We start from the raw sequence: 22,492 nt of genomic DNA on the forward strand, positions 1-22,492 counted from the left end.
AGTACAACCAAACACACAGCAGGAACACAAAAAACTCTTTACTTTGAATTATTTAGGCTTCAATTTGACAGTTTCTATAGCTTATTTCTCTGGCTTCCTTCAGTCTCAACTGACATCACCTTAAACATTAAGGTTCAGTGCTTCCTTGTGAGATAATGTCTTATCCCAAGTTCATGACAGCCACCAAAGCTAATGGAAACCAGATTTGTATAAAATTATCCTGGCAGAGAACCCTGAAATCATGACTCAGTCTCTCATTATCTCCATCAGACCATTAGCTCAGATAAACATGGGAACCATAAGAGGCAACCAAGAGAACCAGACCAATGCTCTACGTTGCATTTCACTTCCATAATATTCCATGGCTGGGTGTGTTCCTCAGGAGCTTGAGCTGCTACTTCCCTTATCACTTTGATGTCCAAAGGTTGATTTACCATATCGGAAACACGCAGGGTATCTTGCTGCCCTCCCACGGAGCACTGCCCTGACAGCAGCCGCTGCTGTCACGTCCTGAGGGCTGAAGGAGAATGAGCTGGGATCGCCTGCCTGCGGGGAGCGCTGCCTTTGAGCCTGCTCCATTTGTTAGTGTTTTTCTTTCCCAAGTAAAGGATGCAAGCTGGAAAACGCAGGCAAGCTGTGACAATACACTGTCAAATCTCTATAGCACAAAGCCTTTCAGAGCAGGAAAAGTTCACTGAGGTAGTAACTGATTAATCAGATCCCTGGCTCTCAGCACTGCCTCTGTCCAGACACAACATGGAGAAATCCAGCCGGGAGCTGCGAGGAACTGTTGGGCTGCACCGTGCACCGAGGCTGGGCACTCAGACACCAAGCCCGCAAAGGGCTGCTCAGATATCCCACACAGAGTGTGTTCAGCGTCTGAAAGAAGCAGGCCGGGTCACAGGGACAAGCATCTCCTTCAGCAGCCTGGAGCCATTTGCTGTGAGGTTCTGCTTTTCAAACAGCTGCTTCTCCAAGCTCACAAAGCAGCAGGCTACCTGGCAGGCTACCGAGCATAAGCTTGTAAGATGAGGAAGTGAACTGCATCTTGGAGGTGGCCTGAAAGTACCTAATCCTATAAATCCAAGTCCAATTAAATTACCCATAACAAATAAAAGCCTGTAAGTTTAAGTGTACGCACACCTTCCACCAAGGAGACACCTTAAGTCTTCAAAAAAAGAAAAAAAAAGCTAAGACTGTCAAGCTTTCTCTTAGGCAAGTTAGCCAAAAGATCAGCTCAACATATCAAAAAGCTCATTTTCCAAGCTCATGCTCCTTGAGCACAGGAATGAGATTTGAATCTTTGATCCCTACTGAGCATGCATGGGAAAGGAGAGCTTTGTGAAGCGAAGCAGCTCCCTGAAGTCACAGGGGAGAACTTGGTGTTCTCGCTGTTGGCTGTACAGCAGCTGTATCCTCTTCACGGCGTTCTCCCAGCTTCACAGGCCCGATATCAGGATGTGCTGAGCATCCAGTAAGAACAGAAGAAGCTCAATCACTTGCAACGTTTTGGTCCATTATCCAGAAATACCATGCTCTGCTGTATTAATTTACACCAATATCAGAGCGAACAGATTGTATGCACGTAGACCTTTTTTAAACAGCTTATAAATGGCTTCCACACCTGTGGCAAAACAATGACTGTGGGATTTGGTAATTCCATGTGTGCACAGTAAAAGAGAAAAAAAAATTAGATTTAAATTTAAAATATTTTTTTCATATAAGCAATTGTTCCAGCCAGCAATCAGTTGCTCAAATGGAGAGGACTCTTGCAGATATGAACTGGTGAGAGAGAGGGAGGAAAAGACATCTTGTGAAATCCTTGCTGAGCAGATGGCAACCACGACTGGGGCAACAGAGAAGGAAAAACATAAGAAGATATTTTATCACAGCCTCCCCCATCTAGACTTGGCTTCTAGACCAGAAAAGTCAAGTTCCAGGACCAAAAAATGAAAGGTTTTAGAAAGTTAATTTGTAGTGCAACAAAACAGGAGTTTAATTTGTTTGCAATAACTAGTCCCATTATTCTCTGCATTAGCAGATTCCAGCTTTCAGCTGAAGAAAAGGTTAATGAAAAAATCATTGGTCTCAAGTCCCCTGGGACTTGACTGGGAATATTTCCAGAAACTAGCATTGAAACAAAAGGCAATAGTACTCTATTAACTAAGATTCGATTTTCTTGAAAAAACAAACAAACAACAACAAAAAAAATTAACTAGACTGAGTCTTTTTCATCCTTCCCTAACAAAAAAGAGCCAAGACTCCCAGCAATTTCCTGGCAGATTCCTGGAGAAGATCATGCTGGCGGTCTGCTTCAGCTCAACCTCACAAAATTCTGAGGCAGATTACTGCTAGCTTTCAGGGTGACCTTCAGTCAAGTGTGGAGAAGGCAGGTCTCAGAGACATGAAATTTTCCTGCTGGGCAGAGGAGTCTTTATAGCAAATACAGAAGCCAAAAAGGAAAGGAGAAAATGTTATGTTTTAGTTCAAAGAATACAAAAATTTTGTCTTCCCTCTGACCTAACATCTGACTGAAAAACAAGATCACTGAAAGGAAGCTCTGTAGGGCACTGACTAAAGACTTACTGTGTGAATACGGCAGGTCTGCTCATCTATTTGTACCAGAAGACTGTTAAAGGTTAGTGTTCTCAGTGCCTTCCCTTCTCAAAAGTAAAACTCTCATCCAGGGATAGGGTATCTCACTCATCCAAAACTTGGAAGTTGCTCTGTAGAAGCGGGAATGAGAGAAGAACCCTTCCAAACCTTTTTTTGAGAAGATAAAACAGCAGAGAAAAAAGAGCAGAGAGAGGGAAGGCAAGGGAAGGGAAGGCTTCTTGTCCTTGCGCTGCTGCAAGTCAGAATACCTGTCAGGGACCACACCTTTAAAACAAAAAAGCACACATGCAGAAGTGACATGAAAAGCTGACTTAATTCTTCATCTTTACTGTAGCCTGGAGAAATTATTGTAATTATCCACCTATCTCAAAAGCTGCTCTAGATTAGAAATCCAACAGGAAATAAAAATAATTCTTTGTAACATCCAACAATTGGCAAAATCTCAGTAGAAAACAGCTGTATAAAATTTAGCAGTTCGTACGACAAAGTTGTGTGGGAGTGTACAGCCCCTCTGGAAATATTATTCTTTTCTATCCTTTTTTTTTTTTTTTTTTTTGAGGGGGGGGGAGAGAGGGGGAAAAGCAGGGAATGAAGTAAAAAATGCATCACTTTAATTTTGTATCATGCAGCAGCTGGCTTCACCAAGGTATTCATGCTGCTCTGAAGCCAACACACATTTAAACGCTAATATTTACACATCATTTTCAAAGTCCCATGTTTTAAGGAAGGCTGAGGAAAAGTAACACATAATCGAAACCTTCCAGAAAGCCTCAGAAAATGTTACATCAGAAGTAGTAAGAATCGGAGCAATTAAATTGAATCCTAACTTAGCCTACACAATCCCATATTGTTATTCATAAAAAATACTGCAGGAGCTTTACTTACTTCAGGCTCAAGCAGAGGCAAGTGAAGATCAAACAGATTAAAAGAAACTAATAAATACTTGTGAAGAGAGTTTAATCCACCCTTGCACAAAATACCACACTAGTAAGCATTCTGAAGCTTGGCATTTGAGCATGGACAGGAAAATTTGGTCTATGATTGTGAACTCATGTGCAGCCACAAGCCCGCTGCAAGCTCATTTGCTGAAGAGGGCAATGAACAAAGCTTAAATTAATAAAAATGACAAGTGGTTAAGGATACGCTTAGGACTGAGGCTTGCCTTAGTGCTGCAGTATGCATTTCCCCCACTTCACTGAAATGAAGACTGTGCCGAATCCCAGTTTGGGAAAGCAAGCTGGGTTCTCAGCTGAGGGGCTGTTCGTGGGACAGCAACCCTTGATCATACCAGAACTTTCTTACTGTCTTCCTGATATCTAAATTAACCCTTGTACTTAAAAAAAAAAAAAAACACAAAACAACAACAACAAAAAAGGTTGGGTACACATGAATATTTTCAACAGGACTTATAACACCGGTGTTCTTAAGTCACTTGAAAATTAAATGCTAGCGCATCACTACGCCTTATCCATACAGGTCTGCACTCTTTAAAAACATCCTGAATACTGCAAACTTGACAGAAACCACGGAGGAGGCCGAGCACCAAATTCTCCCTTCACATCAGCAGCTCGGGTCCCCCACCCGCACGAAGCTCACGTCCACTGGCCACTTCCCGGTAGGCACGATGTGCTATTAGCAATTAACACCCAACTATTTATAAGACAGCTATCGCGGGGGTGTGTGTGTGTGTTCCCAACAGAAGCAGGGGGTTTGTCCCTGTGCAGGTGTCCCTGGCACAGCACCGAGCCCTGCCTGCGGCTCTGCTCCCCCCCCACGAGCAAACCCCGCAGGGACCCGGCTCCGGGACACCCGGCCCTGGGGTTTCTGCTCTCAGGAGACCCGGGTTTGGGGGTTTCTGCCTTTGGGGGTCCCGGCGCCCTCCTGCCCGCAAACCCCCGGCGCCCCCGAGCGGCTCCGGCAGCCGCAGGGCCCCCGGGGGCCGCCGTGCCCGGCCTGTGGGCACCGCCCGGGCACACACCGGGGCTCGGTGCCCGCTGCAGGGCCCGGTCCGGGCGGCTCCGACACCCGGCACCCGCCGCGGGGGTGCCAAGAGCCCCATGGGGCTGCCCCCCCGACCCATACCGGACCCATATCGGACCCATACAGGACCCGTACCGCCCCCACCGCCTCCGCCAAGACCCCTCGGGCCCCCCCGGACCTCCCCGGTGCCCCCCAGACCCCGACCGAGCCCCCCCCAGGCGGCGGCACCTCCACCCCCCCCGCCCGCCCGCCCCCCCTGAGGGAGCCGCGGGGGGGCCCGGCCTCGTCACTCACCGCGCGCCCGCCACGAGGCCGGCAGAGCTCGCCCCGCCCCCTGCCCTCAGCGCCCGCTGAGCCCCGCCCCCGGCCCCTTCTGGCCCGCGCTACCGGAGCGCCCGGCTCCGCCTCAGCGCCGGCCGTAAAGCAGCGCGCTGCCGCCTTTACGACACCGGCAGGGCCGCCGCCGCCGCCATCGCCATGTTCGGTGCGGCCGAGGAGGACGACGCCGATTTCCTGGCCCCCGGCGGCGGGTGGGTGGCGGGGGGGCTCCCTCAGGGGCTCTGAGGCGGCTCGGGACTGCCGGGACCACCGACACCGGGGGGCTGGGGGCGGGCGGCAGCGTGCCCGGTGCTGTTACGGTAACGTTACGGTGAGCTGCTTGACGTAAAGGCAGTCCCATTCGTTACTTTGAGGTGAATTAATTGGTTTTAGTGCTTTTTTTCGGTCCTTACTTGTCCCTTACGCTGGCTTTACAGCAAGCGAAGCGTGGTGGTGCTGCTTCGGCAGCCTCTGCCTCAGAGTTCTGCTTTTTCCCAAAACGAAGCGGTTGCAGTGGGGCTGCCTGACGTGTGGCATCTTCCTTATGCCTAAACTAATGGCAAGCGCTTCGTGTCTGATGGAACTCCTAACTGGTGGTGGTCCTTACCTGTAAAGCCCTGTCAATAAGGTGAATTTAGTTCATTTTTTACCTCTAGTGCCAGGTTGGCCTCTCTCTTTGGGCTGGACCAGACAGTCTCAAGCCAGGGAAATGAATTCTTCCAGTACACGGCGCCGAAGCAGCCCAAGAAGGGGCAAACAGCAGCTGGTGAGTGAGGGGAGGGGAGGGAGCTGTGCAGCCTGGGCCCTGCTGGCTGAGCGAGTCCTTGTGAGGAACAGCAGTGCAAACAGCTCACTGAGCTGTTGCTTCATGATGCTATCTTCCTTCAGTGCTCTCTGTACGCCTGGATTACCGGTGTCCTTCAGTGATGTTGGAGAACCATTCTTTGTTTGTTATTTTTTAATTCTCCTTTGTAGTTATGTTTCTTTGGGGGGAGGAATGTTTAATGGCGTTGTCACTGGCCAGTAAATGTGGCAGCTCTGTGTCACCAAGAAAGGTTCCTTCTTGCTCTTCAGCAGGTCAGGCGGCCCAGAAGGCGCCCGTGGCCCCAGCAGCTTCAGGAGCGCCGTCAGTCTTTGTGGCCACTGCAGTTCATGCTTATCGATAGTAAGTGCAACACCGGCTTTCTGCGGTGCCTCTTAGGCTCTGTCTCTCTGGAGGCCTGGGACCTAATCATAAGGGAAGATATTTTCTGATGAGCAGGCAGAGGCATCTCATAGAGGTAGTGTTTACATCTCACAGACACACAAATCAGTGAAAATTTCTGCTCAGAAGAGTTCCGTTATTGTGCTGCAGTTCAGGATTATGCGGTTAAATGAACAGCAAGTGCTCTGCCTCTGCCTTACAGAGAACTGCAGCCTGGGGTGCTGGCCTGACATCTGTACTGTTTCTGGCCAACTCTGTCAGATGCTTGTGTCTCATTGCTTGTGGAAAACTGAGGCATGAGCATAGAATGACAACAGTAAACTTCTGTCTATGTGAGAGTGGAAAGGCTTACTTGTCCTGGATCTATGCAAAGAGCACTTTTCAACTCAAACTACACAATGTGCGTTCCTGTAGTCTGTGGGCAAGCAAGGAAGCTGTAGTTTCTTTACACTAAGAAAGGTTGCCTAATGTTTGAATGTGGGGAAAGGGACTTGAACTCTGAAGAAGAAAAGCTTGGCAACAGTAGAGAGAAACCTGAGGCAGGGACAGTTCTGCAGCTGAATATCTCGCTTGTCTTCCAGTACAAATGGGCAGTACTTGAAGCAAGGCAAGTATGGAGCAGCTGTAGTGGGGAACCATGCCACTAAAGAGGTGAGAAACGCTTCACAGTAATATTTTTCATGCCAAGAGTACGCTGGTACGAGGCAGTGTTTCCCTGAGCCCACTGGAATGTCTTTGCTTTCAATGTTGGAGGTCTTTAGTTCCACTGCAGCTTATGCCTTTCTTCCCTCCTAGGATTATTTATGGCTTAGTTATTTACCTTGGTGACATCTTTTCTTTTTTACAATTCTTTCCACTTAAGCCTGAAATGCTTTGCAGTGACTTGGGCACTGCATGTGTTTTTGGAAGTGATTTTTGATATTTACTTGAAACCTCTTTGACAATGGGATCAAAAATCTGTGCACATGGAAATTGATATGAAGCAAGACTGTTTGATAGTACAGAGATGCTTTGGTGAAGTCCTGTTATTTTGGTAGCAAAAATCTCTCTTCCCCACTCCTTTCTTCCCAAGTATTCCTGTAAGAGCATGACACTAGTGTCTAGGAAAAGGATGTATTTACAGGATACATTGGATATTCTGATGCATCCTTGACATTGGTATTTATACTGCATTTCCTGTCCCCATTGTCTCACAAAGTTTCCTCTGCTTTGGCACGAGGAAAAAAAAAATATTTTGGTACACTACTACCTGGGACGCTGACCTGAGCAGCTTTCAGGTGTGGTGTTCATGGGGGAGCTAGGAAAGGTGGAGACAGCAGGAGGGCAAGGTAGCCCTTCAAGGCAGCCTTTGTGGTACTTCAACCTGTGCAGCTGTGAGCAGGTCACTGGCAGCGGTGCCGTTGAGTAAAGAAGCCTTGCTACATGTGCAGAAAGGGAAGTAGAGCCAAACATGTCAATGCAGTGTTACCTCTGCATTCCTTAGCACTTTGAAAACTCCAACTTAACTGTTACTCCATCTTTTACATTGTAATATTCCTGTACTTAATGTGTTTTTTATTGAAGGGTTAGTTTACCATCTTTTTATACTGCAACAGGGAGAAAATGTGGAGTTAATTGAAGCATCTTGCATAATGCACCAGAATTATTTTTGAACCACTTTGTTTATCTGCAGGAATAAAGCTTGCATGTTTTCAAGCATCTTTAATAGGTGTTACAACATTATGTGAAGTGCAGTGTTAAGTACTTTTGCTGTGAAGAATGATGCTACAAGCTGTATTTGGCAATACTGTAGTGCTAGGCTCAGAATATGACAAAGCACACTAGAATTGAAAAACATTGACTTTGCTTTTTTTTTTTTTTTTTTCCCTGCACAATTCTTTATGGAATCCAGTACAGGATTCTCCTTTACATCAGTCAGCAGCAACAGATTGCATCTGCAAGGATCCATCCAGGCTTTGTACTCACGGTAAGATCCTGGATTAGAAAAGCATCCAGTGCTTTGTGGTGTTCAGAATCAATTTCTGTTTGGTGTGAAATGTTTTCTTAAGTCTTAGATTATAGCCTTTGAGATCAAACACCTGACTGACATAGCAAGAGGTGTCATGGTGGCAGGGAGTACTGCTCTCCTAATATGTGTTGCACAAGAGACTTACGTCTGCCTTTTGCAGAGCTCTATGGATCAGTGGATTTCCAAAGGGAAGTACAAGCGCTCTAGGAGCTGTATTAGTACCTCTAGATCACTGAAATGTTTTGAGTTATGCAGTTCTACAACAGAACAAAATTTCTCTTGCTAATAATTCATAGTTAAGTGGCTGAGAGAATACAGCTGAGCAAGCAGATGGAAATGATGGTGAGGAAGTGCTTCCTCTCTGAAACCTAATGCTCAGCATTTTCCCGATGATAAGAGCAGAAATAGAACACTGTAAGCCTTAAAACGTTAACTTCTTGAAGTTCTGTTTTCTTCTGGTTTTACATAAAAATGGTGTTTTGAGTTGCTGCTCTTAGCTTGTCATTAGGCAATACAGAATTTCCTAGTTGATAGGTAGGAATTCTGCTCTGAAATAGGATCCTGATTCAGAAATCTGGACTGAAATTCTACTATCTTGCTCTTTAGTGCTACGTGTGTTTTAAAAGATTAATGGGTTATGTAGTCAAGTAGTGGTAAAATGAATTTTTTAGGATTAAGTACTGAGTGACTCTTCTGGTTGAATATGGAAGTCTAAATGTAATCAAAACTTATGAAAAGGAGATTTCTTGCAGATAATGTCAGTGTAGTAGAGCCTAGCTTCAAAGAACCGTCGTATTAAAGCTGCAGCAACTATGAAGAACGTAATATTTGCTGAAGTATTTCAGTTATAACAATTCTTCTATTATAACGAGTACAGAAATAAGGTAAACTGTGCATTCTGAACTTGGGTGGTAATGTGGCAGGATTCTTCTTTTACCTCTACTTAATTTCATTAGCTTTTATTTTAAGCTTCTGTTGGATGCAGTTTTTTTAATGATGTTCTATTTTAATTTAATACATCTTTCATGTATAACGTAGGACTGATTTCCTTTCCCACAGGTTCAACCCAACAATTACAGTACCTTCTATGATGATCAGAGACAAAACTGGTCAATCATGTTTGAGTCAGAAAAGGCAGCGATGGATTTCAGTAAACAGGTAACTGCTTACTCTGTGCAAGGTATGACTTGCTGCCTGCTGTTTGAACTATAGGCAAATGAAGATGTACCTCTAAGAGCACGTTACTGCTGAAAGGTGAAAAAGTTTTACTTTTCCGTTGAAGTTCAGCTTTGAGTATTTGCATAATGGTGACTGAGGCAGGTTTGTGAAGAGCCTGGCTGAGGTTTGTTCATTAGCTACAGGCCTCCTGGATACAGGGAGCCAGTTATTTCTGGTAGGTTTTCTGATCAAGTTTGCTTTAAAACCAGCAGTTCTATAGAGATCTATAGAGCAGAGGGTATTTCCTTCTTACATAGCTCAGCAAAATTCAGCACAAGGGAGTGTGGAACACCTCTTGAATGCAGCTATAATCTGGGCTTGATCAGTGTTGGTAAGAAATGTATCAGATTTGTAATGAGTCATAGTGGAAAGTGCCTGTCTTTTAATGGCCAGAGATGCTGATAAGCCTTCCTTTCACAGGTGTGCATTGCTAAGTGCAACAGCTCCCCAGTGCTCGATTCAGTCCTCTACCAGGATCTCCTTCTTGGAGAAGGGCAGGGAGTTGAAGGAGGGGACTCTCTGGAGATAGCCTATACAGGTTGGCTGTTCCAGAACAATGGGCTTGGACAGGTAAGGATGTTTCTGCCACCTACTAATGTGTGAGTGAGTGTGACTGTCTCTGGAAGGAACCTGCCACCTCTGTCATAGTACTGGTGCTTTAAAGGTTTTTTAGTCATTTATGGCACCTTTTTGAGGTCAAGTGAATTAACTGTAGAATAATAAGGGATTTCGTTACTGTTCAGGTGATTGAAATGCTTTTAACTTCATAGGTACTCTTGCATTAATACTAAACAAAGCACTGACAAGAGCCAGTGAAGCTACTTATGCTCCTTTGGAAACAGCTTGATGAAGGGATAAGAAGAGGACTGTACATCATAAAGCTCATCTGCAAATGATAAATAGATTTTGTGACCTCTACAACTGTGTCCTATCCTGTTCCTTTGTTAAGAAAGGCAAAAGATATACTTCCAAAAGATATATTCCAAAGCACTACCTTTTTTTCCAACACTTCTGGTTTAGCTGTTACTATGATTTGTAGCAAAGGGTTTTTCATTTGCATCCCCCTGCAGTTGTATCTTTAGCAATTAAAAAAAGGCTTTCTGTTTTTCATCTTTGGGGTACTTTTTGTTTCTTTTTCTTGGCCTGCTTTGTAGAGATTGGCATGCTTATCTCCATAAACCCAATGATACACATGGCAGAGCTTACTTCTAATCTCCTACAGGAGTTGTTCAGCTACCCATGCCTGAGTTCAATGTACGAAATGTCTAGACAGTTCTGTTTGTGTAGTGTTTTAGTTGGACCAATCCTGTACTGACCATCAAGCTGGAAGCAATTTTAAAGTCAGTCTCCAGCTGTCATTCACTTCAAGAAATTGTACTGTGCAATAGACTAGAAATTCTAGCCATGCTCTGTTTTCTGTTTTGAGTTAATTTTGGAAGGTAGCAGGAAGGGAAATAGTACATAAGAAATCATAGGAGTTTGTGAAGTGTGTGAAGTAGTGTTCAGAATCTTTCAAGAGTTGGGAAATGCATGTGATTTTTGTTTGTTCTTCAACTCTCTAGGTGTTTGACTCAAACGTTAACAAGGACAAGTTGTTGCGCCTTAAGCTGGGATCTGGAAAGGTCATCAAGGTAGAACTTCTGGAATTTCATTATAATAAAATTGTCTCAAATCTTTGAATTACTGAAGATCTTGATCAGGATTCTTATATGCTCTTTCTGTTTCATTTGGTAGGAAACACTAATGGTGACTCACTCAAAGTGTTGTGTTTTCTTAATTTGCACAGGATAGCCAGGTCTCCTTCTCAGTGGCAATGCTGGGAAGTTGTCCTGTTTTGAAAATAAGATGCTTCCCATTTTCAAGAGCAGGTGTGGGGTGTGTTTGTTTTGTTTTATAGAGGTAACTTAATCAATTACTTAGAAACAGGGTCCCCTGAGACCAGAGGAAAAATAATTTTGAGAAAAATCTTACAGTTCTCCCCACTCATTGTGCCTCAGAAGCAGAATCATAGAATATCCTGAGTTGGAAGGGACCCATAAGGATCATCAAGTCCAGCTTCTGGTTCCACACAGATCTACCCAAAAATTCAGACCATATGACTAAGAAGGTCAAATAACTCTCCATGCCCTTCTTCCAGACAGGAGAGAAAAGGTGAAGACAACTGACAAATAGTAGAATGGTTTCATAAAAGATAATACCACTGCCTAGAGTGTTTTTTTCCACTATAAGTCAAATTGGGAGTATACTGACCATGTAACAACTTCTCAGCCCAGGTACTCCCTTGGTTTTTCAGTAAAATCAGGTTATGAATTGGAGATGTTTCTGTTCAGGTCGCTTCCATCACCTGAATAATTCATATTTGACTTATAATAAATTGCTCTTTAGAGGTGTGCTATTTTTCTGTTTATTTTTTTTTACTATGCCTCTTGTTATTAATGTTGTCTGGCTGCAGTAGTCACCCTGTTAAATGCTGGCATCTATTTAATAATTTGCATTGCTCTGACTTCTAAATCTCCTTGCCAGTAACTGTTTTCTGTGAGTGCTTTCTAATTCTAACCATAGCAGTTAGGAATTGATCTTTCAACAGCTCAGAATCCTGTTCTTTCCCTGAATTTTGAGAGAAATTGCCACTGTATGCCCTGCCAGCTACATGCAACTGCAGAATTTCTGCATGCAGTCTGTAGTTCTTTTCTCCAAGATAGTGCGATCTGTGATAGCTGCTTAAGTTATGACATGCAAAACTTGAACCAGGATTCTGGAACTGCATGGGGACCTAAAAGCCTACAGCCTTTGTGTTAGAGATTGCTGTATCTGTTTGATTTCGTTATGAACATGTCAGAAGCTGCATCTTCATGCTTCAGTTAATGTTGTAATTTGTATTAGGCCTTTACAACCCAATACAAGATACAGTTTTAATGCTGCACTCTAAAACGAGTAAGATTTTTACATGCAGCTATTTATATGTGTTCTGAAATCTCCTATAACTGGAGGAGTAGTCTTAATCAGTGTAATTAAAAGAAACTGTAATGTCACTAATCAAGCTGTTTGCTTTCTATTTTCTTGTGTCTCTGAATACCGAAGGGCTGGGAAGAAGGAATGGTGGGGATGAAGAAAGGAGGGCGACGGTATCTCATTATTCCTCCAGCCTGGGCCTATGGGACTCAGGGAGTGTCTGGCCGTGTCCCTCCAGACTCTACTTTAGTTTTTGAGGTGGAGGTTAGGCGGGTGAGTGTCTCCTCTCAAGTATTTATTTTACATCTACTTTGTGGTTGTTGGGTGGCGGCGTCTGTCTGCAAGGTAAAAACCTGCTGTTGGCATGAGATCTACAGCTCAGAAACTGTTATAAACCAACTACCTCAGGAAGATGCATATCTTCTTAAAATTAAAATTTAAAAAAAATCAACACAGAAATCCCTCTAGGCTGCTAACTAAGACATGTCTGTTCTAACTGTTCTGAGATCTCTTGTCTTATGTGTGGGTCAATTTTTTCAAAAATCTCAAAATTGTGAGGAATGACAAGTTATAAAGACTCATCACTTCCAACTCAGTTTTATGTTCTTACTTGAAGTGAATAGACTTGACAAAGGAGTAGTCATCAGAAGTCAATAAGTTGCTGAAAAACCCTTTTGGGGAGCCCAGAATAATTCTTATTCATGTGCTTCTTAAGGTGAAGCTGGTAAAAGAAGGCTCTGGTTCAGACGGACAGAGTGTTAGTTCAAGGGATTCTCCTGTACCTTCTCCAGTACCCAATTCAGATGGCTTCTCTGCAGACACTGCTTTATTGCCTCCATCTACGATACCTCCAAAGCCTGGGTAAGCAGGAGCATGGTTAAAAACAACTTGCTGCTTTAAAAGATGGTAATGCTCTTAAACATCAGCAGCAATGCTGTACTAACACATCACTTGGCAAACCTGGATCCTCTATGTGCAAACTTAATGCCATCAATGTGGCAGAGGAGTGCTCGCTGATGAGTATTGCAGGATGGTTTCTGCTTGAATGCTGACTTTCAGACTTAGAGAAATCAAAATGGGCACACATGAAAGATGTTACTGATCTACAGTAGAACTGAGATCTAGCATTATTAAGCTGTATAGGTACTGTTACGACAGCTTTCTCATCTCAGGTAGCAGTAAAGTTGTAAGTTAGTCTTGGGTCATGGCTAACTTGTTTAATTGCAAATTTTACACTGATGCTTGTTTCTTTAATTAAATGGGCCAGTTGTCCTTTTTAGGCAATAGTTTTCAAGTTTAACTGCTTGTTGTTTTCTTGACACAAATAAGTTGTTTGTTATTCGACTTGGATACAATTGCTTGTACAAGCACGTGGCCCTTACTGGAACTGACAAAATCTTTTTTCTGCAATCAGATATTCCAGAGCTGTACAACTTCCTTGTAATAAAATTCTAAAATCTACAGGTAATGTTGCTGTGTCTTCCAAAAGTAAGATAGGAGAAATGTAAGAAAACAGTTTTTGCAGGGGGAGCTGTATTTGACTTTATTTATAAATGCAGAATACTAGATCCTAAATTGCGTCTTGATTGATGTCTAATATTACATCTGTTTGTCTTTTCAGGGAGCCAGCTGTTCGGGCCAAGTCAAACTCAATCAGTGAACAGTTAGCAGTAAGTGTTTTATTTCCTAACTAATTTGAAAGTCCTACGTAGGGAAGCTTAGTTTCAATTTTGAATTCAGTATTGCTGAAGGCAAAGTGAATGTCATGCAAGATATTCTCAAATGTTTGCCTTATTAGCAGCAGATTAATATCTTGTTTTTGAAAGGGTTAGCAGAACATGAATCTCAGCCCCAGTTCTGAGTCCCAGTTCCTACTCTTGTGTGCAGTTACTTTGCCCGTGTGGATATTCACAAAGCTAGTTGTCTTATCAGATAAATGAACAAATTTAAAACTCTTAATAAAGAGTAATTGGGACACTCAGCATATGTTTATTTAGCTACATGAAAATAAGACTGAGAGGTAGAAAGGACTGATTTTTCTAAATTAAGGAAGATGTTCAACATTCTTGACAGAAAACGCTTTTCCACATCACTTTCTTACTATTGCTGTGTTTTGTGCAGGGATGGATTTTCTATGTAATGGCAGTAATGTCAGCCCAGAAGGAGTATATAAAGTAAGCCAGATTATCAAATCCATAGTGTTATCTTGCATGCTTGTCAGTGATTGGGTGGAAAAATTTCAAGTTGAAAGAACCAGGCTTGTATAGGTGAGCTTTAAGTGTTAAGTCAGTGCCTTTAAGTATGTAGCAGGATTAGACCTCTATTTTGTTTGGAAATACTGGGCTAAGAGGCAAAGGAAAAGTAACATTAAACATTGTCTTTCAGAATCCAAATGTAGCAAAGGCGAAGTTAATTTCTCGGATGGCTAAAATGGGCCAGCCCATGCTGCCTTTCCTTGCCGGGACGTCAGGTAGTCAGCTTGACTCCAGTGATTCAGAAATAGAGGTATGTTAATGACTTCAATTTGACTTCTTTTTTAATGCTTCCTATGTGACTTCCTTAAAGTAGAATCCATAGCAATTTCTATTTATACAGGGAAAGCATATTCTATTTATGTGGCAAAAAAAAGTTTAACAATTCCAGTATTCCTGTCTAGTTCAAATGGGTTCATTGGATAATACCTGGTCTCAAGTGGTCTTGAGTTCAAAATGTTAATTTGTTCTTTAACATTCATTTTAATACGTAGAAATGTTTTTAGGATCCAAATACACAGAGAGGGGCACCGCAGCCAGTGGCTTCATCTTCCATGAGACCGTCACAGCCAGCTCACGCTTTACTGCCTACAGTGTCACCACAAGGTAATATGCTGGTGAGGCTGGGTTTTGTATAGAGAAATTTATCTTTGTTGCAGGCATCAAATACAAGGGCTGTTTGAGTAGAGGATTGCTGTCAGGAACTGCAGGAGGAACTGATAGATAGCTTCCAGTAAGAGTTGCTGATCCAAAGCTCCATAGGTAGACTAATTCATAAAGTATGGTACTGAAGTCCTTGGAGTGCATCTACGTTGTCATCTTGTGTACACTGCTTGAGGAAGAGCAGCCACACTGCAAAGTGTGAGCTTCCTTGTCACCCTGTCATTGTGTGTACTGGGGTGGCACTGAGATTTCTAGGACACCTACGATTTCTGTGGATTGTAAATGAAACAGTTATAAATCACTTTCCATTAGACAGAAAAATCATTTTGTTTGAAAATGATGGAAATAATAGCAAAGAGCATTAAAAGGCTAGCAGTCCTGGTATGGATTTGACCTGCCTCTCCATGGTAGGGTAGTAATGTCAGCTACTGGTCAGCTGAGCAGTCTTCAGAGTCAGCCTGAGTAACATCCTGTGTCAGTTGATTCAGAGCACCTTTGAGTGGAAAAAGAGTTTGTCTAAATGGAATTTGTGGTTAGGAGCGAAGTTTCTGTGAAAGACAACTCTTTTCTTTGGCTGAATTTGATTTTTCACAAGACTGCAGACAGGCTTGTGTTAAACTTTTGTCTTTTCAGTAACTTTAACCATGAGAAGGTAAATTATTTCTACCTACTTTCTGATGTCCTGGATTTCTTTGTTCCCTTTCAGTACCTCAAGCATCTGGTTCTATGCCTCCGGTATCTTCTGCTGCTTTAATACCTGCAACAATCCAACCCCAGTCAGTTCTGCCTGGAGGAGCACAGGGCTTTCAGGTACCAAAATCAAACTGAGAAGAATATTAGTGCTTCTGTCTCTTCCTAGAATTCCTTCTTGTCCTCTCCATTGCCAGGAGCAAGGATTCTGTAGCAGCATGCAAGGTTGAGAATCCCAGGCTGCTTCCTGTGACTATCTGGCATTCTCAGATTTCAGTCACATGCCTCTTAGATTTTGATTAGAAAGGCTTTTTGTATGCTGATGGCTTCTTAAAGTTGAACTAAGAATTTTTCAATATCAGCTTTTGTAGTGACTTAAACTTCCAAATACTGGAAGGGCAGGTGAAAACTACAGTATTTTAGTTGAGGTTTTCCTCAGTCATGGTCTGTTTTCCTGTGAAAGCTCACTTGCACACTTAATATGCTTGCAGGTCAATTTTCATCCAGCAAAAGAATAATCCTTTTAAAAGGCTTGTGGTACCACTGTTGCTAAGTGATGTGACCTGCTTACTAACAAGGAAACTTCTTAGGGGCTTAACACACACTAGGTGTGTTTTTTCACAGCAGATAGTGAAGACTTGGAACAAAGCCATAATACGAACAGTTCTATGAAGTATAAATCCAGGCTTATTAGCATACTCTTTTTAGTTATTTAACCTATTTTTGGGAGGTTCTGGAAATCAAACAGTGGTCTATACCATGCAGAAGAACTACTTATTTTGAAAAGGCACAGATTGAGAAAACATTTGATTAATGAATAAAAACAGTACATAAAAAAAGAAACTGGTGTGTTGCTTCGGCTTTGTTTTCCTCATGTTGAAATTGCAGAAGCTGTGGCAAGTAACAAGAAAAAAATGAACTTTTCTGAGTAAATAGAAACAAGTCATCAAAGTGAAGCTTTAACTTCAGTAATTTGCATGTATTTTTTTTAAACTTTCAAATAAAGTTTAACCCTGTTTTGGAATCTTAATACAACTTGTTCCAAGTTTCAAGATACTCTTTTTGCTTTCCTGAGAGAGTAAACTGATAGGTGTTTAATGTGTTAATGAGTGAAGTACTTCTAGCATTTTTCAATCTATTTGGCTGCTTCTGATGAGCACTGAGAAGGGAAGTTGCAGTCAAATTGTGTTGCACTTCGTGAGCCTTACCTAGAAGTACTCTCATGTTCAAGTTAGCACAACTTCAAAGTACCACGCATCCAGTGAGCTGTCTCTGTGCCGGTCTTTGCCTGCCACAAATACAGGGTAACATGCTTTGTCTTAAGCTTCAGCGAAGACAGTAACTTACTAAGCTGTAATATGAACACATACCTAAGCCTTTAAAGAAGAGTGCTTTTTTGTTTTTTTTGCCTTTACTATGACAGTTACGTAATTTGACTTTCTGCTCCATACTCTCTTTTTGCTTTCCAAATATCATACTCGTTTTGGGGTTTAAAAAGACATGAAGACCTCTTAAGTATGAATGGGAAAAATATCACAATATATTCTTATCTGTTGATTTGTTCTGCAAGCCGTATCCAGGAATGCCACTTGCTTACCCCCAAACTGCTACATCTGCTTCTCAGCTCCAGCCTGTAGGCCAGCTGTATCCCGCACCTTACCAAGGTATGTTTAAAAAGCACATGCTTTACAGAAGTTTTTGATACCAACAGTGAGCTCTTTATAATGGTCATCTGGGTAGCAATGGTAACATGCATTTCTACTGTCTGTAATGCTGTACTGTTTCACAAGTCCTTATTTTTAGTACCAATGAAGGGGAAATATTTCCCAGTAAATGCACTTTTTAGCTTAAGGAACTTTGAGCAGTGTGAAAGGGGAGGCAATATCTAGGTGTATTCCCAAGCTTATATGTTATTAAAGGTGTTCTATATCTGATGCTTACAGTTGTGAATATAACTGTAAAAATAACAACTGTTTAGTTTCTAATAACTATCTAGAAATGCTAGGCTGACAGGGGTAGTGGGGAGGGCAGTTTTGTTGTCCAGTGTGGAAAGTAGTGGTCATCCTATCTGATAAGCTGCAAACTGCTAAACATTGCTTTTGGCACACACATGTATACACATGTATATATGCAGACACTCTGCCCTTGTGACTGCAGTTCTCTCCTTTCCATTCAAGCACCTGGGGATGTTACTTCCTTTTTGATGACAGAAGCTCGGCAACATAACACTGAAATCCGAATGGCTGTTAGCAAAGTCGTAGATAAAATGGATCATCTGGCTGCAAAGGTAATGTGTGACATAGACAGGCTTGTTTACAAGTTGCTGCAATTTGCTCTCCAAATGTAGTCTGGGGAGTTGACTCTATTTAAATGCCTACATTAAGCTTGTAAGCATGTCCTAACTTAATGAAAATTCCAGTATCCAGTATTATCAAACCTTGAAGTGGTAGCAGTTCAGCTACTATGCAAAGTTAATACTAGCTTTGGGGAAGGTGTTTTGCTTATTTCCTTAAATGTCGTATGCATTTTGTTTGGAGAGCTTCAGTGCCCTTCAGGAGATGTCATAGTTGATGTTGTAGCATGTGCCCTAGAGCTCATCAGACAGAAAGGTGAAATGGTTTGGTGAAATGGCAGATGTCTGACTCTTATCTACATTCATAAATTCATTTCATCTGGCTTGATTTATCCCTACAGGTGGAGGAGTTGAAGAAACAAAATGCTGGTAACACCTCACTACTGCCTGGTATTTCCTCTGTTACTATGGAAGCCTCTATGATCATGAGCAACATCCAACGCATAATCCAGGTAAGCGTAGGCAGCCTTACTTGACTGTTTACTCTATGAACTGGAGCCTACAGTATTATTTCTAGTGGGGATACCTATACGTTTGGCCCAAACGTACATCCATCTATGTGTTCTATTTCTGTGTGGCCAAAAACAGATGGTTAGGGAAAAGCATGTGCTATACAACAATTTCCATCACAGCACATATGTGCTATTCTGGCCTTCCAACAGTTTGTTTGTGGACTCCAGGAGCCAGAGTTGATATGTTTGTATTTAATAGCCCTTGACAGAGAGTTCAAGTGAAAGAAACTCAGTCTCTTTTTAAACTGGTATGTATTTAACCCAGCATGTCTTGCAGAAGGGAATTTCACAGAGGAAATACAGTGTTGCAAGAACCATCTACTTCTATTCCTTGCTACTCTGCTTCATCGTTTTTCTAGGCAGCAGCGTTACAGTATTTTTTTTCTTGAGGGTGAAAAAGTCAACCAGATGCAATATTACCAAGTTCATGGTTTGGCAATCACTGTCCTGTTCCAGGATTCCTGCTGAATTCCTGCATGGTGCCTTTCTGTGATGGCCTGCAACTGCCACAGGAGGTGATAAGCCTCACCACTTTATTCCATTTGTACAGGACAAAGATTTAGGCAGTGTTGCAGGGAAGTCTGAATGAAGTTGAATATTCATGTTAAGTATGAATATTCAAGAAAGTTGAATATTCATGTTAAGCTGTACTTCAGGAGAATGAGAGACTGAAGCAAGAGATATTTGAGAAGAGCAGTCGGATTGAGGAGCAGAATGAGAAGATCAGCGAGCTGATTGAGCGAAATCAGAGGTAAGGAGCGAAAGGATATGGTGTGTCTGCATTTACAAAGGGTATCTAGCTCACACGTGCTTAGGCATAACTGGGGGGTGTCCTTTCTCTAGGATGGAGATGTTCTGATTTTTTTTTGTACTGATATGTTATTTTTAGCCTTCTGTCTGTCATTGCAGGGTGTATCTCTTGCGGGGTGTATCTCCGAAGTTAGGATTTATAGTAAATGTGAATACGTAAGAAGGAAAGATCTTGAGCTGTCATCTATGAGCATGCTTTCTCTGCTTCTGGGAGATATTTTGCTTTTGCTAGCCTTTTAGTAAAACGGAAAGAGCTGTACAGGAAGCTGTGTTCTAAGTTCCAGTGTTGTATTCCATTAAGTTTAAGAGGGAGAATAACTTCTTCAAGGAAATAGCAGAGGCCAGTGGTTACCAGATTTTCAAAAATCTTGACTGTATGGTAGGAACATTAGGCTAGTATCAGAAGTGGAACACATATCTGAACAGATACAATCTGGGCTGAAAGCCAGGCACACCCATTCCACTTCAAGATAACTTCTTGGTGCAGGACATCGTGCAGAATCATCTGGGACTCCTCATTAATGAAAGCTGATTTGAAGTACTGCCTTTTGTCTGATCACCTTTTGCTCCATGTTACTTATTTACATAAACGCTCATTCCATCTACAACTGTTCACAGATACGTCGAACAAAGTAACTTGCTAATGGAGCAGAGGAACCACTCACTGCAAACAACAAATGAAAACACACAGGCAAGAGTCTTGCATGCAGAGCAAGAGAAGGTAAAACCATGGTGACAGCATAGATTTCTGTCAGCAGCCAGGAAGGGGGCTTGTTGTTGCAGTAAAACCTGCTGAAATCTCTTTAGTCAAGTCATATCTTCTGCAAGGCCACTGCAGTTCTCAAATGATGTTTTGAAAAAAATTTGTCATGTTCTAATGGCTTTCATGATAAAAGCAGCACAGAGCATTTAGATCCTTGTGCTTTTACAGCTTGAATATTCTTAGTTTAAGAACAGTGTCTCTTAACTTCATAGGTGGATGGCCAACATGTTGAGATATTGTGCATGCTGTGGGGCTTTGGCTGCAAATGCACACCACTTTTTTAGTTGTGCTGAGTTTCTAAGGGTTTATTCTTCTGTTTAACTGGCATAAAGATTGAGCATAGCTATAAGAAAAATTTCCTACTAGGGCTTTGGTCCAAGCACTGGACCTTTCCTCTTTACATATACTGATTCGAATGAGTCTAATGAGACAAGAAAACTAAATTCCTGTTTATGCTACGTGGTGATATTTGGAGATGTAAAAGAGCACCCTACTTTTGTTCAGGTGAAGGTCTGGCTTAGGATGTGATCCTTTTCCAAATAATCCTGTAGAGTTGACTAAAGGTATTTTTTGTGTTCTTATGCTAGTGTGGTCCTTTGGGAGGTCCTTTTGGGGACCAGGAGTTGGACTTGATGATTCTCATGGGCCCCTTCCAACTCTGATATTCTATGATTTTATAGCAATCAAAAAATACTGTCTTTAGCATAAAGTATTGTGTTTTTGAGTAAGAGGGTACTGAGAGAGAGCTTCTTAAACCAGTTAAATCAACTTTTTATCCTGTGAAGTGTACTCATAACAGCCTAACCCTGGTATGCCACCTGTTACTTCTTTAATTGCATGGTGTCTTCTATGCTTTCTCTAGCAGTTTAAAATTATACTAGGCTGAGCTGTGCATCTCTCCAGTACAAATATAAATAAATGTTTGCTCTGCATGAGAACCATGACTTGGCGCATCTAAGTGTGATGGAAACAGCTGTTTCCAAAAGTGTGCTAACAAGTCTGTCTGTAAGGTAAAAATAAAGTAATATATGGCTGATGCACATCTGCTGATATGAGCAGGTGAAGGTCGACTATTTTTCTACTGAGAGCCCAGGTTGAACACCTATAACTGGGAGTGTAAGAGATTCTAACCAAGTCAGACTGAAACAATAAATAAGATTCTTTTCTGTAAATGAGCATCACATTCTGCTTGCATTAAAAGTAACTTGGGGAGAGAATGCCTTCTAGAAGTATAAGATAAAATCTTCAGGAATCTTTTGGACATCACCTGCAGTGACTGAGCAGTCCACTGTCTAGGTGACAATACTATTACATGAATAGACTTCAGACTAGACTAGACAAGCCATGACTTGCACTAGAGAAACTTCCCTAGCTCTGAGGGAGGACTGACTGTAAATCTGAAGCCTGGTGCTCCTTCCTCTTTCTTTTATCTAACATAATGTGTTCTGTGACTGCTGCTATGGACAGTTCCACAAGTATTTTTTGGTAAGAGAAGGAAGAGAATTTCAAACCGTTTTATCTGTGCTTTACGTAAAAATTTGGAACTTGCCATTTATTTCACAATAGAGGCCAGGCATCTGTAGACAGGGTCTCTGTGAAGAAGTATTAGTAACTTGCTGCTTTGGGGATATAGCTCCTTGACCCTTTCAGAGCACGTCACAGCTTTCAGTTTAGGCTTATGTTCCGTAACGATTGGTAGTGCTGCACGCTCTCTACTGCAACAAAATGGTAGTCACGTGCAGGACCTGCTGACTGCCAGTCTGCTGACTGCTCCTCTAATCCACGTGGTGTGTGATGTATCTGTAAGGATCTCTTTAGATTCTTTCTTTTAAGCCAGGCTTTTCTACCTCTTCTAAGTTTTTACAGTCCTTGGAAAAAATTAAGTGCTTCTTTGGCATGTATCAGGCTCCTGTAACGAAGCATTTAGCTTTTCTGATGATGATGATGAATGTCTCTGCCTTTCAAGTTGTGTTCTTAACTCTTCCTGTTTCCTGTCACTGCTTTCTCTTCCTAGCACATGCTGCCAGTGGATCGGGGCTGGGACCAGGTGAGGCAGTGTCTGCTGACTGTGTAGATGATAGCTAATTGTGCCCTAGATAGTGCCAGCCCAGCTTCCTCTTGAACTGGCTAGAAGAATTGCCTCAGATCTTAAA

The 22,492-nt window shown here is 42.3% G+C and overlaps 2 protein-coding genes across 7 annotated transcripts in view; one reads left to right on the forward strand and one right to left on the reverse strand.

The window, feature by feature from the left end:
• The window catches only part of SLC31A1 (solute carrier family 31 member 1), a 23,287-nt gene extending 18,307 nt beyond the window's left edge, over positions 1–4,980 (reverse strand). Inside the window, exon 1 of one of the 2 annotated variants that reach the window (XM_068656740.1) lies at positions 4,891–4,980. The gene's annotated coding sequence lies outside the window, so the exon portion shown is untranslated. The remainder of the gene's footprint in view (positions 1–4,890) is intronic. The other variant, XM_068656738.1, reaches the window with a different exon arrangement.
• FKBP15 (FKBP prolyl isomerase family member 15) overlaps positions 4,969–22,492 on the forward strand; it is a 26,669-nt gene continuing 9,145 nt past the window's right edge. For 2 of the 5 annotated variants that reach the window (XM_068656723.1, XM_068656725.1), the window contains exons 1-20: positions 4,969–5,126; positions 5,571–5,680; positions 5,989–6,079; positions 6,700–6,769; positions 8,010–8,084; positions 9,186–9,284; positions 9,765–9,914; positions 10,907–10,975; positions 12,426–12,569; positions 13,012–13,157; positions 13,918–13,966; positions 14,682–14,801; positions 15,055–15,154; positions 15,918–16,021; positions 17,472–17,565; positions 18,079–18,188; positions 18,596–18,706; positions 19,423–19,517; positions 20,195–20,297; positions 22,354–22,386. In XM_068656723.1, the coding sequence (XP_068512824.1) occupies positions 5,074–5,126; positions 5,571–5,680; positions 5,989–6,079; positions 6,700–6,769; positions 8,010–8,084; positions 9,186–9,284; positions 9,765–9,914; positions 10,907–10,975; positions 12,426–12,569; positions 13,012–13,157; positions 13,918–13,966; positions 14,682–14,801; positions 15,055–15,154; positions 15,918–16,021; positions 17,472–17,565; positions 18,079–18,188; positions 18,596–18,706; positions 19,423–19,517; positions 20,195–20,297; positions 22,354–22,386 (1,926 nt within the window). In that variant the 5' untranslated portion in view covers positions 4,969–5,073. The remainder of the gene's footprint in view (positions 5,127–5,570; positions 5,681–5,988; positions 6,080–6,699; positions 6,770–8,009; positions 8,085–9,185; positions 9,285–9,764; positions 9,915–10,906; positions 10,976–12,425; positions 12,570–13,011; positions 13,158–13,917; positions 13,967–14,681; positions 14,802–15,054; positions 15,155–15,917; positions 16,022–17,471; positions 17,566–18,078; positions 18,189–18,595; positions 18,707–19,422; positions 19,518–20,194; positions 20,298–22,353; positions 22,387–22,492) is intronic. The other 3 variants (XM_068656724.1, XM_068656727.1, XM_068656728.1) reach the window with 3 other exon arrangements.

Source organism: Anas acuta, chromosome 20 (assembly GCF_963932015.1).
Source record: "Anas acuta chromosome 20, bAnaAcu1.1, whole genome shotgun sequence".
NCBI classification, from domain to species: Eukaryota; Metazoa; Chordata; class Aves; order Anseriformes; family Anatidae; genus Anas; species Anas acuta.